Source organism: Neodiprion fabricii, chromosome 7, assembly GCF_021155785.1.
Source record: "Neodiprion fabricii isolate iyNeoFabr1 chromosome 7, iyNeoFabr1.1, whole genome shotgun sequence".
NCBI lineage: Eukaryota > Metazoa > Arthropoda > Insecta > Hymenoptera > Diprionidae > Neodiprion > Neodiprion fabricii.
In genome coordinates this window covers 4,130,543-4,146,971 of record NC_060245.1, presented here as the reverse complement: position 1 = coordinate 4,146,971, position 16,429 = coordinate 4,130,543, and the positions used below count along the sequence as shown (strand labels likewise).

The window sequence follows — 16,429 nt, the reverse complement described above, 5'->3', positions numbered from 1 at the left end:
AAAAACAGGTTTTTAGGAAAACATCCATTTGTCCGACAAATTTCCACGATGATCTCAAAAATGACTGAGTAAAAATGTTTGAAACTGACAGAATTTGCTAGTGAAATGAAAAAGTTTCGAAACAAATATATAAACTGGAATAGTACATTATGTCACAAGGGAATAAAGTCGAATTATTCTTGTGTTACATACAGAACTTTGTTACGCGACTTAATTCTGGCCACATTACTGACTTGAAACTAAAATAAAATAAATTCCCTTTTCGCGGTGATGAAAAATATCACGAAAAAACTTTTTTCCCTGTTTTCTTCTTCGATCAATTTTATTCAATTGAATCAACAATTTTTTTTTTCACTCCATTCTAATTTCATGCATTATTATTTCAAATGAGATTCAATATCATAATACATATATCAGATAATATAATAAATCATCGGATTCGATATTCCGGTTTCAGAATTTCGAGCGGAACTTTAACAACGGTTCAGATTTAATGCATCGTTCCCGTTGCAGTTACGATCATAATATAATAGACCGTTATGCGTACGTCATGACAGATTATTATCGAATATTGGGTCAGCGATCGATTTTCAGAATTTCTGTGGAAGGTTTGAACCATCGCTTCGCATCAAGGTTCGTTTGATGTGCGGAAATTTTTGACGATATTGAGTGTACGTTAATAAATGCCAATTAATCTGTAAATTTTCGTCACAAAAATGTCGAGACAGAATGCATGGTCCGGCTTTTATCGGGATTAATTTCAGCCTCCATGTTATAAAAATCTATTCTTCTCACTGACAGCCAGGATTTTATCGGATGCTAAATTGACGCTTGTTAATTTCAAGTTCATACTTTCAAGGTGAAAAAAATTTGTCAATTGAAAAAAAAAAAAGATACATAATAACTACTGGAATATAATATAAAAAAAAAAACAACTCGACAAACCGATAAAAGTTCCGTCTCTAATGAAACACGTAACTCGACCTAAATTCCGTAAGGTCGATTTTCACCACCCTTGTTCTCGTTTCATCAGCTTTGTATAACCCAGATCGAGTTTCGATCTTCCGATGAACCTTTGTGACGGAAAATTGCCTCTAAATTATACACGCATAGTTTAATCGGGAAATCCGTTGTTCGGTATTTTGGAATATTATTTTCATCAGTGCTGCACTGTTTGGCTAAATTAGGTTATTTAATTAACGAATCAACCTTATACAGATAAATTTCAACGCACAGTGTTCGTAATAATGCACCTGCGATCATCCGAGAATCATCGCGGATCAGGTATTTTCGCAATTTTGCAATACGCATATACACATAATCGCGAATATCTGAGTCTGACAGTAATTATAATACATATGTAGAGAAAATGGAGAAGCGAAATAATTCGTCGGTCAGTGAGGTTTAATGGAAGGGAAGAGCTAATTTTCAGTTAACAAATATTTATGTTGAAACTAAATTACTTCTTGCATGGATTATTATACCTATAGATATACGTTTACGAATATATAAATACAATGTTATGTTCGAATGCATTTCCTCTTTCACGCTGCGACGGTATTTTCACATTACGGAATTCACAACCGATGGACCGTGGCCATTTCGCTCTATTTACCTATAATAGTATAAAATGTGTGCAAACGTCGTCGTTAAATTTTTAATTACAATTTATTGCAAAAGCATACCTAATAAAAAAGTTTCGCATTCAAATTTCCGTTTTCAACGTACACGAGAAGCCTGCACTGAGAGAAATTTTTAGCTCCGGTTACCGCTCAGTCCTTGACTATTTTCATTTTTTACCGCGATCGAAAAATATAGTTCTAGGTAGAAAATGAAAATTAGTTTTCTAGCTGTTACCGGAAATTATTACCGGTTATTATATCGTTTTTCCTAATTCCAACAATATTCAAACAGTTTTTTTCAACGATACCTGTTTTACTCAATTTTTCTAGTTACTCTAACAAATGAAATTTTTCTCATACTCTTTTTGCCATGTCTTCGTAAGATCGAAACGATTAAAGTTACCGCTGATTCGATTATTTGGAAAGTTTCTATCGCAGTTTCTTCGTGCGAGAAGCAAATCCTTCGGAATAATTATATCGCCAAGTCATACTTAGACGAACGTGGATAGTTTCAATATCGCGGCTCGTTTGAAACCGAGGAAACTATCCGCTTAGGTTCTTGGGTTAGCTGGCTGAGTGATGTAGTTGTGCCAAGTGCAGGGCTTTGCTAACTCCCTCTCCACCCTTTCGATATTCCAGGGTTGTGTAGAAGGAGCGACGAACTTACTCGAAACATCATCTCCGGCAAAGAATCTGTTCATTTTTAGCCCGGAAGTAAACTTTTTCTCCTTCAGCTCAAACCCACCCAGCCATCGATTCTTTGACAAATTTCAATCAGCAACTTGTATTGCTCCGGATGGGTGAAAAATGTGATAACATCACTCGATTCGGAGGAATTGGAAGGTTCAGACTCCGGTAAATATTTTCCCGAGGCGTCGGTTGCAAACGGAGGTTCGAAAAATAACCTGCATTCAAAATATTCAAAGCGTATGATTTGATTCGTTCGTTCTTTGTCTTTTCTTTTTTTTTTTTTAGAGAGCAAATTCTTTAATCTTATAAGAATAGAGTATTGGGTTGTTAAGGGTGTACTGGCTCTACATTCTCAACCAAAAGTGAGTCTCGTCGACAATATTCAATACTTCATGATAAGATGAAAATAAAAAAAAAGAAATAAAAAATCATCTGTGATAGAAGCGTTAAGAAATTTGAATCTTAATGATAACAAGGTTTTAAAGTTATCAATAAATTGTTTGAACAAAACATCGTTCAACGAATTTCTAGGGAATTTTTTGTTATTGCCATGTCAAACAAATTCGTTGATTTTTCTGAATACACATGAATTTTAAAAGAATCTTCTCACTGTTTCGAAATTTCCATTTTCGAAAATTTTACATTTTGTAGCATCGAGTAAAAGTTGTGAATTTTGGATACGTTTTCACGAAAACGTTGTATGTTACAATCAAGAATTTTCCGGAGCGTTCAACGAATAGTTTCGTAAATACAGATCTTACAAATTTTCGAAAACGGTTAATGGAAAATGATTGAAAAGAAAGTCGTTAAGATTTCATGTGTATTTAGAAAAATCAACGATTTCATTTTACATAATAAAAAAAAAAAAGAAAAGATCTTCTAACAATTTGTAAAACAATGTACGGAATCCGATTGAAGAAGGTTTTTCGCTGTTTACACTTCTCTCGTGAGTCAAATTTGGAAGTGCTGAAAAGAGTTTTGATAATCTCTTCTTTTACAAAGTTTTACTTCGTCGTTGTTTTTGCTTTTTTATGCTTTTTCTTTTTTTTTTCGTTTTTCTTTCTTGCAAATCATACTCAGAGATCGGAAATTGGTTCAAAGTAAAGCTCTCAGCTTCGGCTACATTTCGAACTTTGATAAAAGTATCTAAAAATCTAAGCTCAAAGTTTTATTGAAATCTTAGGCTATACTTTGAGGAGTAATAGCTAAGTGAGGAGTCCGAAAGTAATATAAAAGAAAATAATCTGGTAGATTCGGTCCTTAATTTGCCATCTTTGAAAAAAAAACAAAAAAAAAAAAAAAAAACCAATCACTATATTTGCGTACCTGTGAGGCTTTTTCAGTAGGTACTGTAATCGAGATTTTCTATCCAAAAGCTTTAAAAAAGCATCTAGTTTTATTCCCGCTGACTTTGTTTCCTCATATCTTTCCTTCCGGTTCACGTTGTTCTCGATTAAAGTTGTACGTTTTACTTCGACGACACAGTGAAGCTGAGCGAGCGAGAAAATTAATCAAATATACTCTGTACTCGAGAAAGTTGTATCGATATCTATAGTCTCAGAGCTGATCGAGAATCAGCTGCGACTGACGTCGATAAAAGTTGGAGGCGACAGCTTACAGGCGAATTGGTTTTTACTAGAGGTCGAGTATCTCGAGACGTAATTTGAGAAAAGGTATACTTGTATAGATACGAAACGCCGCGCCATACGGTCAATCGATCCAATAAACTTAACGGCAGGTGGTGGATTTTTCCATCATTTACTTAGCGTCCCTCTTCATCTTTGCGAAAGCTAAGAAGCTTGAGAAAGCTGCGCCGTGGGTCCGGGTATAAAGAATAAATACAAAGCCCACGCGTTGCTACATCTGCGGAACGCGAAACGGAAGTTGGGGAGGATATTATTGACGACACGAGTCTAATATCAGCACAGGATGAAACGTAGACAAATTGAAACAATCCGAAGTATAGTACATTCTATAAATATACCGTGTAAACGGACATCGACAAGGGAGACGAAAACGGATAGGATTTTTTTCTCCGTGCAATAAGCAACAAGAATAAAAGTGAAGGAAAAGTCAGACGAAAAAAAAACATTTAAAAAAGTTTGTCTTTCAAATGTTAGCCGAAACACATGACTGCGGTTCAAATTATTTTTTTGCTTCCACCGTTCGGAAAATGGAAGGAAATTCAGGATTTTGCATGGAATATAAAAGAAAAAGAAGAAGAAGAAGACTAAAACAAAGGGTGCCCTATACTGGCTTCTGTGACTGGAAGCTTTAACCGCCTCGTAAATGATCCGATATCCATACAACCGTGTTTGGTATCTCACCGTCACGGAGCGAGACTCGCAGCTCCTTTTTCCAGCCAGGCTGCACCTTTGACCGTAAAGGATGAGCCATGGGTATATGCCACGCGGGGGTGGAACAGTGGCACAGCATATAACCACGAAAACATATAAATCTTGCCATACGTCCGGCAGACACTTACCGCAGAATATACGAGGCACGCAGCGGAGATCTGAAGTGAGTATTACCTCGGCAACGCTGTTGTTGGTACCCACCTACCCTGTCCCTTGGGCAGGTACTTTCACTACTCATAAAGTATTCCCGTTTCGATGCACGTGACCGTTGCCTGTCTCTTGGGTCATTCGCACCCCACATTTGTACTTGTAACTATCCTCGATCCCTCGACTTCTTCTTTGACAATTGCAGGCCACCCTCTTCCAGCGAACTGGACACTATTCAAAATGTCAGTGGAGGGATAGAAGATTGACAAAATGAAACGGTATTATGCGATGCAAAAGTTGTTGAACCCATCGAATGTTCGACGCTTCCGTAAAGTGGCCGAGCGATGGTGAACTTTGGTTTTGAAAATGTCACGCGATGATTCCACAAACCCATAAATAGACGGTAATGAATCATGTGAAAATTGATGGATCCATAAATTTTTCGACGCTTTCGTAAAGTAGCCAAGCGAAAGACAATTGTGTTTAGCAAAATGCCACCAGTGGAGTCCACAGATTCATCAATGAACGGTAGATACTCAACTATGCAAAAGTTGTTGAACCTGTCGACCATTCGACGCTATCAAGCTAAAGTTAGTAACATTAAAGTAACGAAACCTCAGGCTAAAAATTCATCATTATTGGGCTGTGTAAAAATTACTTTCAAAGCATTGATTTCTCGAAATTAAATTACACCTCGTTTATAATAGTTTGCCAAATCTCGGACATTCCTGATGATCCAAAGTAGCGATTTACTATTACTTCATCCTCATTCAACGCTTCCGTAAAGTGGCCAAGTGAAAGTGAACGGTGTTTATCAAAATGTCACAAGAGGAGTCCAGAAAAGCACAAGTGAATTATATGCCAAAGTTCAACAATGCAAAAGTTGCTAAACTCATTAGTCAACGTTTCCATAAAGTGAGTACTAATTTCTGCAATTCAATCGTGTCACCGCCTGAACTGGTTCTATTCGTTATACACGGCTTGTACATTTTCGAAGAACGAGTTAAAAACAATGAAGATAATCAGTGTGACCTGCATTGGCAGTATCGAGTCAACAATGTCACAATGAACTTTATGTTTCCAACTCCTTCATAATGTTTGTCGTTAAATTATTATTCGAAAATCATGGTTATAGATACTGAAACTCATCTCTGCGCACGGAAAATTATGTATGGTTACGCATGTATCCAAGTAATCACATACGCACTGCACAGTTAACGATGAGACCAAGTATTGTAAACTATTAACGAAGAACCAAGCTGCATTTGATATTGTGCAAACTTGTCCTGGCTGAAATCGGTGTATGACTGACGCGTCTTGGCGAAGCGATATTGCCGAAAGTTATCAAATTTCAACACTTTGACGCGAGAGGCTTGAAACAACGCATCGCCCAGCTCAGCGTCAAATCAATACGGCGTCCCAGACAATGAAAATTAACTACTTCGCCAATGAGCCACGGACTATTTATTAATGCAAAAACTGGACTATTTTTTGTTCCTTGAATATGGTATGTATTGAAAACGGTGTCAAAGCTCTGAAGCATTTATCACATAGCGAGAAAATTCCAAGATCATGCGAACAAAGACCTCGTACACGAAGCAGCGGGTAAAAAAGCTCTTTTCAGAAAATCCAAGTTTGAACATAGAAGTTGACTAGATATTCCCAGACCGAGATACTCGACTTCAATTAACCCTTCGAGTCACAAAAGCTTCTGTAGTGGCACCCTTTCTTTTTACATCCTTCTTTTTTTTCTTTCTCATTTTCTTCGTATTCAGTCAAACGACTTCCGAAATACTTCGAGTAGGTGTAACTTCCGGCAAATGGTCAGTGTGCACGCCTGATTTTTCAACCATACAAAGCGAAGCGTTCCGGAGCTTGAGTAAAAGCACCAAGTGAATTCTGGGCCGAGTTGAACCTCGCGCGATTAATGTTCCACTGGAGCCGGTTGAGGATACACGGTACACACGTGTGGCTGGGTAAGATCAATTTGCTCAGCGCAGGCATCAGGCACACACCCCTAGGCCCATGTATAGTCGAGGCAGGCCAAAGGCATATCTGGAAAGCCGCGAGAGTAGGGTAGGTAAATTAGGCTCAGAGGAGAAAACGGACTTGTTCATTATTAATCGTCATCCGATCTCTGCAGCTCGGCTTGCCCCTTTTCGAGAGATGGTCTACCAGGTACAGAGTTGTACCTTACACGTGAGGCCGAGGGCTTGGTCATCCTTTGATATGGCCTTGCGGCCTCAATTATTCATACCTTGTTCGAGTCCCTCCAGTTTAAATTCGGTTCTACTCTGACCTGCGTCGTCGTACAGCCGAGCTTTCTGACCATTTCTGCCGTCCCTGGGTGCCAATAAAGTTGCAAAAGATTCTCATCATGTTTCAAAGGATACTGAAATGTGCTCAACGTTCCAATTCCAAACTCGATAATCACACAATAAACTAGACGGTAACCTCAAATTGAAATCTGCTGTATAGTTAAGCTGATGATGTAGATCAGCTACTTGATGTTCATGTTTGAGTAGACCTGTCCTCAAGATGAGTGAATTTGAAATGATAAAAAAAAACTGTGCATTATTTTTTCCCTCCATATTTACCCGCCCTTAGAAAACCTTATTAAAAAAATAAAATGAAGGTTAATTTGTCCCCTTTAAAACGTCATTTGCGAAATTTGGTTATCTCTATTTTTGACTCCGCTATTTAACTAGTGAATCCAAACATTCTAGTTGTCAAAGAACTCAGTGGGATTGGTGTTGAAGAAAAAGGAAATTCTTGGCCACTCTGCTATAATTATTCAACCTTCTTCAGCGGGTGATTTTCGAAAACTGCCTGTACCGGTGAAAATTTGTTTTTGCAAAAAAGGATACGTGTTGTAAAAATAGAAACACGAAAAGAAAGAAGAACACGTTGGGCAGTCAGTAACATTCACCCACGGGGTGAATTCTTTCATCTTTTCTATACCTCTTCTGCATTCTCTCTTTCATTTTCCTTCAAAACTTTTATTCATTTTTTTATTTTTTTTTGAATCTTATTTACATAACAAAACCTAGCACAGCGTAGGTACGAAAGGATCTCCTTTGCACTTTGAGACAGGGTAAGACTCGCTGTCAGTTGAAGAGCGGAAAAGGACAGAGCTTGAACTCAAGCTGGCTGACGGTGAGAAGTTCATGACGTAACACGTCCAAATATCAAATTTGTTAGAGGATCAAATCACGGTTCATCAATTTCCTTTTTTGCAATAAAACTAAAACGCAAGTTTCAAGTTTCCCAGTAAATCTGTCGTTTAATTAATCTCGAGTTAACTCTTTCGGTCACACATTTTTCAATTCGATGTTTTGGCCTAAATATTGTTACTCGGGGGTTTTTCGGCTCACTGATCATGAATCTGAAATTCGATTTTGATAACTTTCAAATCCAAGATGGCGGACCAAAAATGGCGGATAAAAGATCGAAAAAACTATCAAAATTTGATTATTAAGGCCAAAACTTGTTACTCCAGGGTTTTTGGGGTCGCTGATGATGAATCTATAGTCCAAATTTGATGATTTATAAGTTCAAGATGGCGGGTATAAAATCGAAAAAACTATCAAATTAGATTTTTTCCATATTTTAACTGTCATACGAAGTAACAAAGATCATTTGAAGTCGTAAATAAACTGCGATAAGGCTGGTACGTGAAAATTTTTGAGGTTAAAGGGTCAAACACCGATCGATGGCTATCTTTCGCTCCAAATCTATTCGCCCTACGTACTGCATATGCGAGACATAAATGGATGTAACGAATTATCCGGATGGGGTGAAGTTGCAGCTATTCGTGGCGCAGAAATTCTCACGGATTTCGGAAGGCGAAGAATTCGTTTGACGTATCTACGCCGCTCGGCAGAAGTCGCTTCGCTTTGAACTCGCGTTCCATCTTCCGTCCACGTTCTTTCCATACTTTCTCTATCCTACTTTTATGCATTCTTTGACAGAGTATTTCATTGAAGAATGTTCATCGAGCGGTGAGATAATCTCAAAGCCAGTATTTAGCTGATTTGAGTGCAACTTCATCCACACCGTAAACCGTAAAACTGCATAAAAGTACCCAGATCTCGGATAATATCTCACTCGGGGATGATTGAAGTAATTTATCTAATTTTGTGTAGTACGTCGTTACCCGGAGTCTGATTAGCAGAAATTTTCCAATAATTGAAGAATTCTATTTGTGGTTGTTGGATGGAAATAGAAGGTTTGTTTTTACATTGATCCCAATTAAAGTGAACGGTGGTTACAAGGTGATGTTAATTTTTCGTTTTTGACCCAGTTTTTCCCTTTCGAGTAGCTCCAAAAAATCTCTATCAACACAATTTTCTTTTTCACTTCTTGTCGAAAACAACACTGCATAATGTAAACATTCTGCTAATATCATGGTTGAACAGATGTTTTTTTTTTTCACATAAATGTTGCTACCGCGAATATATTTGCCGTTAAAAAGAACGTTGAATGTGGTCAGGATTTTCATGCACTCATGTAAATAAAAAATGTGTAAACATCTCAGTTTTGTTATGTTTATCTGTCAATTCTCATGGAATCTTATGCTTGAAATTCATTCCTTATTCATTCGGACATATGTAGGTTATAATTTTTTTTCCAACAATCTTACCCGTCGTCCAAAAACTGTTGGAAAAATTGGAAGTGGAGAAAAGAAAAAAAAAAAATAAATAATTTCTGGTACAATAGAATCGGTTATAAAAATAAAAAAAAGATGCTAAAAACAAATGACAAATCATTCTCTCGGAACTGTCGTTTTACCGAGCAGGCTTACGGTATATTACATAAAATTTAAAAATGAGCAGAGACTGTTCAGAGAATTGCGTTATGCGCATACAAGCCACGGAAAGGGTGAAAAAAAATGATGGAAAGTGAAAAATTGGAAAAGGGGGGTGAAAAGGTAGAAGAAAAAAAAAAAAAAAGAAAAGAAAAGTATCTAGAAATAAAAATAAAAAAAACGAAGGAATGACTATAACGGGTCGACGTACGCGAATGTAGGTATAATACGTATACACATACGTATGGTGTGTACCTGGAGAGGGTGGAGGAACATGGAGGAAGAGAGGTGGTACATTGGTGGTAATTTTTTTCCCTTCCCTTCTTTTTCATTTTTTTCGCCCAGTTAGAACGGAGGGTGGAATTGTAAAGAAAGGTTCTCGGCGTGGCGGCGGCGGCGGCGGCACGTATGTGGAGGACATTTGCCATGCGGAAGAGATGGGGAGAGGAGGTCGGGTCAGGGCGGAAGAAGTATGACAGAAAATGTGTGAAAAATTAAACTTTTAAAGCCTCATCCATTCTTCGTTTCTCTCTCTCTCTCTCTCTCTCTCTCTCTTTCTCTATTTCAGCCTCGCTTATTTTTTCCACCGGAAAAGCGGAAACCTCGTCTCAGGGTTTTTTCACCGCGATACGCGAGGAACTCGAGATGAATCTAAGGCCGTTCCCTTCTTTAATGTATACGGAATGGAAAAGAGACACGGAACTGAAACTCGAAGTTAAGGAAAAGGAGAACAAATTTGTTAAGAGTTCCGAATTCAAGGCACACGCATCGGGGGCCTAACGACCCGTCGTTACAACTTTTCAACTACAATCAAACAGTTCTTTCGGTAAACGACAAGTCTTATATCGCGATACTTCACTCTGCATTACGTCAAGCTGAAAATAATCCATTGAATTCAAGTTTAGGCGGATAAACGGCGAAATTTTTCATCCGACAAAATATTATTCATATTTAATCTTATCAACGATGGATTCAGTCCCTATATAATACTTCTTGTTTATTTTTTCCTGTTTCGTGCAATCGATTTATTATCGGATTTGTTATCGAAAAACGGACCGGAAGTATTCGGATATCCATCGGTTATTAAAACATCGCGTTGCACTTCATTTTACAATTTGAATTTTTAACCGTACGTAATATTTAATAATTCTCAGTCCTAGAGCGAGATTTTTTTTTATCCAAACTTAATTCAGATTCTTTCTACACTTTTAAAATCTGTCATTATACTTCACAGTTGTATTCAATTAACTGAAATTCAACCGAATTAACCAAATTCTTTCTTCAATATTTGTTCAATCCAATCGCTTATGACTTAAAAACACAAGTATTTTGGTTGGTTGGAATTATGCTCATTCAATAGAATCCATCAATCATTAATCGAGTATTTAAAATTGTGTGAGATGAAATAAATTTTCCTATTCAGAAATGCCACGTTCGTTTGATTAAAAAAAAAAGTGGTGACGTTTTCTTAAGAATAACCCAATTCGTCTTCTACATTCAGAGAAAAATTTGTTTAAATTCGATGAAATTTCTTAAAATCAGAAAAGTTCATCAACTGCCATAAAATTTGACTATTTCCCATAGAATCTAAAGTAAAATCTTGTTTACCCAACCTTATTTAAACATATCAAGGAATCAATTTTTTGTTTCAACAATACGATTCATCTGATAGTATACACAATAGAAAATTGTTTCCTTCAAATCAACTGAATCACATTTAAAAAAAGTTCTCAAGTTTTTTTCATCGCACAAAAAACGCCGATTTTTTTGTATTTCATGATACGCAACAAAACTTTGGTTACTTCGAACACAATATTTTCGATTCACATATAATTGACCAAACGGAATCAAAATAAACAAATATTTTGCTACAGTACGTGAATAACTATTTGTTATCTTCATATTGCGAAACGTTTCAACGCATTGTCCATTGAATCAATCTGAATCGTCGTCATTGATCGACGATCGACGATAATTGAGTATAGAAATTGAAGAAGATGGAAAAAAAAATATTTTTTTTTAAAATAATTAATTACGTAGATACTTTCGTGTGATCTTTTTTATTCATTTTTTTTTTGTTTTTTTCTTGTTAAAAAAGGAACTTACAGCCAGTTTTGATTCCTCTCTTGATTATCGGCGTGTTTTGAAGTGCAGGGAAAAAGGCTGAGAGGGAATCGGACTGACGCTATTAAATAAAGACGTTGGAATCCCCCCCCCGGCTGACCTTCGGCTCTTCAAGATGGCGAATGCCCGCAGTGACGAAGGAAATCCCCGGACTGCCGTCAACGTCGACGGGTCTGACAGCCCGCGTCGAATCCCGGGATTCTCAAGGATGTCCAGCGACGTCCCGAGGGTCGAGTAACCTCGAAAGCGGGGGGAGGATAAACGATAAGCAAGAAGACGACAAGTCGTTTCGGGGTGGCAAAGCCGAAGCGTATCAATCGGTTGCCAACTTTGACCCCCAGCTATTCTTATCTTTCAATATGTCGACCGAAGTTACCGAATGAACTCGTCCGAGAAGCAGGACTTTTGTTTTTTACCCCTTGGTTTTTTTACTCCGCGTTCTTTCTTCCACGGCAAATGATTGCTCGAAAAAAATTGGAGGGGGTAATAAAAATTAAGAGATCAACTTATTCTTTCAGATTCATCCCACAAAACTGTGGTCGAGATGGTTTTCGAAACGACGATGTAGGTTCGAGTTAGAAAAAAAGGGTTTGAAATCTTTAGAAACTGTCTTACGTTCGATCATTCAGCAAACATTTCGTCAGAAAAGTTGGAACTGGGCAATAAAATTAAATTAGTCGGATAGCTATGTCAGTTCTAGGCAGAGATTCCGTTACCGACATTTTGCCGACACTTGAGTCAAAACACAAACCTGCCCCCCCAAATGCCGCACTTTACTGAACTTCTTCGAGAAAGTAGGATTCTTGTTTTTTACCCTGCGCGTTCTGTAGAGATCAGTAAATCGAAGGGTCATGAATTTTGACGAAGAAAAAGTAACGTTTGTTTAGCAGAATTTTCGAGATGTATAGAAAAGTCGAAATACAGAAAGCTGTAACATAGAATCTTACGAATTGATGAGAATACAGCAAAATACCGACGACGATTTTATATTCCGATCTTCTATACTTCAACTTTTTACATTCTGACTTTTCAACGTTTCGACTTTCAAGATTTTGAAAATTGCGTAAAACGAGATTTTTGCGTCTCTGAAAATTCGATATGGTGACTCATTTATTTCCAATCTTTCTACAATTTTACGACCACGTCATCGATCGAAGAAAACAGACGGAAAATACAGATATAAACGATCAAAATAACTAATCTTCAGTATTTTTGTACTTTTCTATACTTCTACATATATTCTTAGGATTCTTTATTCTGATTTTCTACATTCCCACCCAAACTTCTGTATTTCTCTACTAAATTTCTACATTTATTTCTACGATTCCCTAACTTGAATTTCTATTTACTATGTTTCTAATCCTTCCGCAATTCAACTTTACTACACTCCAGCTGTCTATGTTTCAAAATTAGATGCTTATAATTAAATATTCGCATTTTCGATAATTCGATGTTGTGACCCTTCTAATTCGCAGCCATTTCACTTTTTGACCCTCGCTCAACTTAATTTGGAATTTTACTGAATTTCACACCACAATTTCACACGAATTTCATACCACACATGTTTATTTTATGGTTGATAAAATTTTCACACTGCATTAGGTACTGCGCGGAATTTTATGGTGACGAGTTTTCGCGCATACAGTTTTTCCGCGTGTAAAAGTAAAATATGAACAAGAAGTCAAAGTTTTACAATTCCGTTGTGAGAAGAGAACGAAGGTGAAAATAGCTTCAAGTTTTCTAAGATTTGTAATGCTTGTAGAATTTTTTTTTAGACAATAAAATTTATTGTTTGAAAAACAGAGTTCAGCTTTTGAAAACGGGTACATTACGCGTTGTTATGTATTCAAAGTTTGTACCCGCAGTTGATTGATCAAAGAGACGTGAAAAATTTGAGTAAAATGTGAGCAGAAGGATTGATAAGCGAAAAAATTGAGTGTAACGAGCTGAGCAAACAGCTTAGGCAGAATATAAAGAAAAAGAGATAATTAGACTTAAATATTTGTTAGTCACAGAGTACCCTCGATAACAAATGTTGACCGAAGATTTTCAGAGGCTTACAGAATTCGCAAGTATCTGCTTTTTACAACTTACCCTGCATTCCCAATTTTTAGATTTTTTTTTATTTATTTTTTGTTTCTTACCAGCAGACATCGAGCTTTGATCAATTCGTGCATAATTTGCTCGTTTACGAAAGAAGATTAAAGGAAATTAAAAAGTATGTCAGATTAGTCAGAGTATTTAAAAAATTCAAACCGGACGAGTCACCTTTCACAATTTTGATGTCAAGTTCCGGTTTCACGAGGCTTGGATTGAGGGTAAAAAGTAAATTTTTGATGAGCGTCCTAACAAGAAGAAAAAAACAGTTCAAAAAATATTCTATGTTTCTCAGTGTTGAACACATACGAGAAATAATTTTTTTCCTTTTTTCTTTTTGTAGTACAAAAACCCGCACGTAACTCGGTATAATCCGGGCGTGGGTCGTGAAGCAAAGATATTCGGGATATGTCAAGGATTCGGTTCCAGGATTTCTTGGCAGTGGTGTTCGGGACCCTCGAAACTTGTAATTTAATCCTGCCCTGAAGGCTTTTCCCGCGGATGACGAAGACAGAATTTTGCAGAGTGTAACACTCACCGATAACCGTGAAGTTGACCTTTAGGTTCCGGGTCGGGGAGTTCCGGAAGTCCACCCTGCATCTGTAGACCCCTTCGTCGCTCTCTCGCAGATCCTGGACCAATAATTGAGCCGGCGACGTCGCCCGGAATAAGGCGCGGTTACCCCAAAATTGGGGTGCGCTCCAAAGCTTCGCTTTGCCGAGACGATTCCTCGCATCGTAGCTGAAACACAAAAGTTAACGCCAATTCACAACCGATGTCGGTGCAATTGTTGGAAAAAAAAAAGAATAAAAAACAAGGTCGTCTGATTTTTCCGATATTTTTCTTTATTAGTGATTTTAATTTTTTTTTTATTTTCGAAACTCGTTACGTTATTCCACAAACCTATAATCGAAATCACCCTAAAAATGATAATATGGATTGCAGTTGAAAAAAAAAGAGTTTGAAATTTTTGCAAACTGTCTTACGTTCGATCGTTCAGCAAGCATTTTATGAGAAAATCGTAACTGCGTAATAAAATCAAAGAGCAGAATAGCTATCCCGATTTTGAGCACAGATTCCTTTACTGACATTTTACCGATACTTGAGCCAAGACAGAAACTTGTTTCCCAACGCCTCACTTTCCAGTCACGTCAAAATCTGTCGAACGGTTACGAGAACTATTCGTCAGCGTAAATTGCAAGAATTGGTACAAGATCAACATTTTTCGCAGTCCTTGATCCGATGATGGATAAATTAAGCCAGACTGGGTACATCCCCTACCGCAAACACATTCTACAAAAAGGTTTTGCGTCTTGGCTTGAGTGTCGGTAAAATGTCGGTAACGGAATCTGCACAGCTATTCTACTTAAATTCATTTGGGTTTTGTCGGCTCTGAGCGAGGATCGGAATCTTTTTCGGGGTTTCGGTCTCTGGAACCACAAAATTATAGTAGCTGGAACCTTCACTCCGAGGAAGAGAAATAAAGAGATAGAGAGAGAGAGAGAGAGAGCAAGAGAAGCGCATTGTGCGGTGACCGTGAAGTCAATAGGTCGTGAAATGAGGATCCCAAACCTTGCCCCGAACCCGTTCTAGCCCTCCAGGCCGAACTGGCGTCACAAGTTGAGTCAAGGGTCAGATTGACCCACCGTCGTCCGTTCGTCGTTGCGTTCGGATATTTTATTGATTTATCCAAGCAGTAGCTGGTACCGCATTCTTTATGATTCTTTTCAACACATGGAGGATTCTCCACATTTGAGAATCTTCAATTCGTTGCTACTCAATAAATTCTCCAATTATTTTCATTCCTCACCGTAATCAAAAAATACAGTCGTGGGTGCAGAATGAAAATTCATTTTGTAGCTATATTTTGTATTATTTGTTTTTTTCATGGTCATCTGTACTATATTTTCTTGTAACTATTTCGACAATTTGATTTCGGTAGCACAACTGATCGATGTCCCAAGCTTTCGTTTGCCCGTGAAAAATGTAGTAAACTAAACAAATAGATTTAATATCGAAGTGACCAGGAAATATTATTCTGAAAACTATAATTAAACATAAGTATTTGAAGTTACTTGTACCAAATTGTTTTGTAATTCCAACAATATTCAACAAATTTTTTTAACGATACCTGTTTTACTCAATTTTTCTAGTTACTGTGACAAATGAAATTTCTCTCGGTGCAGCCTATATTTATTTACTACGAACCGGAATGTACGGTGGAAAAATTTCTCACAAAACTTTAGCCAGTTTATCATCTAGTTGCACAGCTAGGTTTTCAAACTTCTGCCGTGTAGCGTGTTATACCTAAATCGAAACGCTGTTGCAGTGGATGGATATGGAATACAAGGGTGTATACCCTTATACCTTTCACTGTATATATAATATATATATATATCTGAAAAGCACTCGTCCGAGAGAGAGATAAACTCTCATCCACTGCCTACTCGCTGAAGTTCGGAGTTTGCACGCGGACGTAAAATTATCAAACTTACACAACTCGGGGTAGGAATTACATTGTGTGGACGGACTCGATTCCGGCGCTCTCATCATCGTCCGACTCACTCTCTCTCTCTCTCTCTCTC

General features: G+C 37.5%; 1 protein-coding gene across 5 annotated transcripts in view; it reads right to left on the bottom strand.

The window, feature by feature from the left end:
- LOC124186163 (hemicentin-2-like) overlaps positions 1-16,429 on the bottom strand; it is a 160,167-nt gene that overhangs the window by 93,229 nt on the left and 50,509 nt on the right. For all 5 annotated transcript variants that reach the window (XM_046577611.1, XM_046577612.1, XM_046577613.1 and 2 more), the window contains one exon: positions 14,383-14,585. In XM_046577611.1, the coding sequence (XP_046433567.1) occupies positions 14,383-14,585 (203 nt within the window). The remainder of the gene's footprint in view (positions 1-14,382; positions 14,586-16,429) is intronic.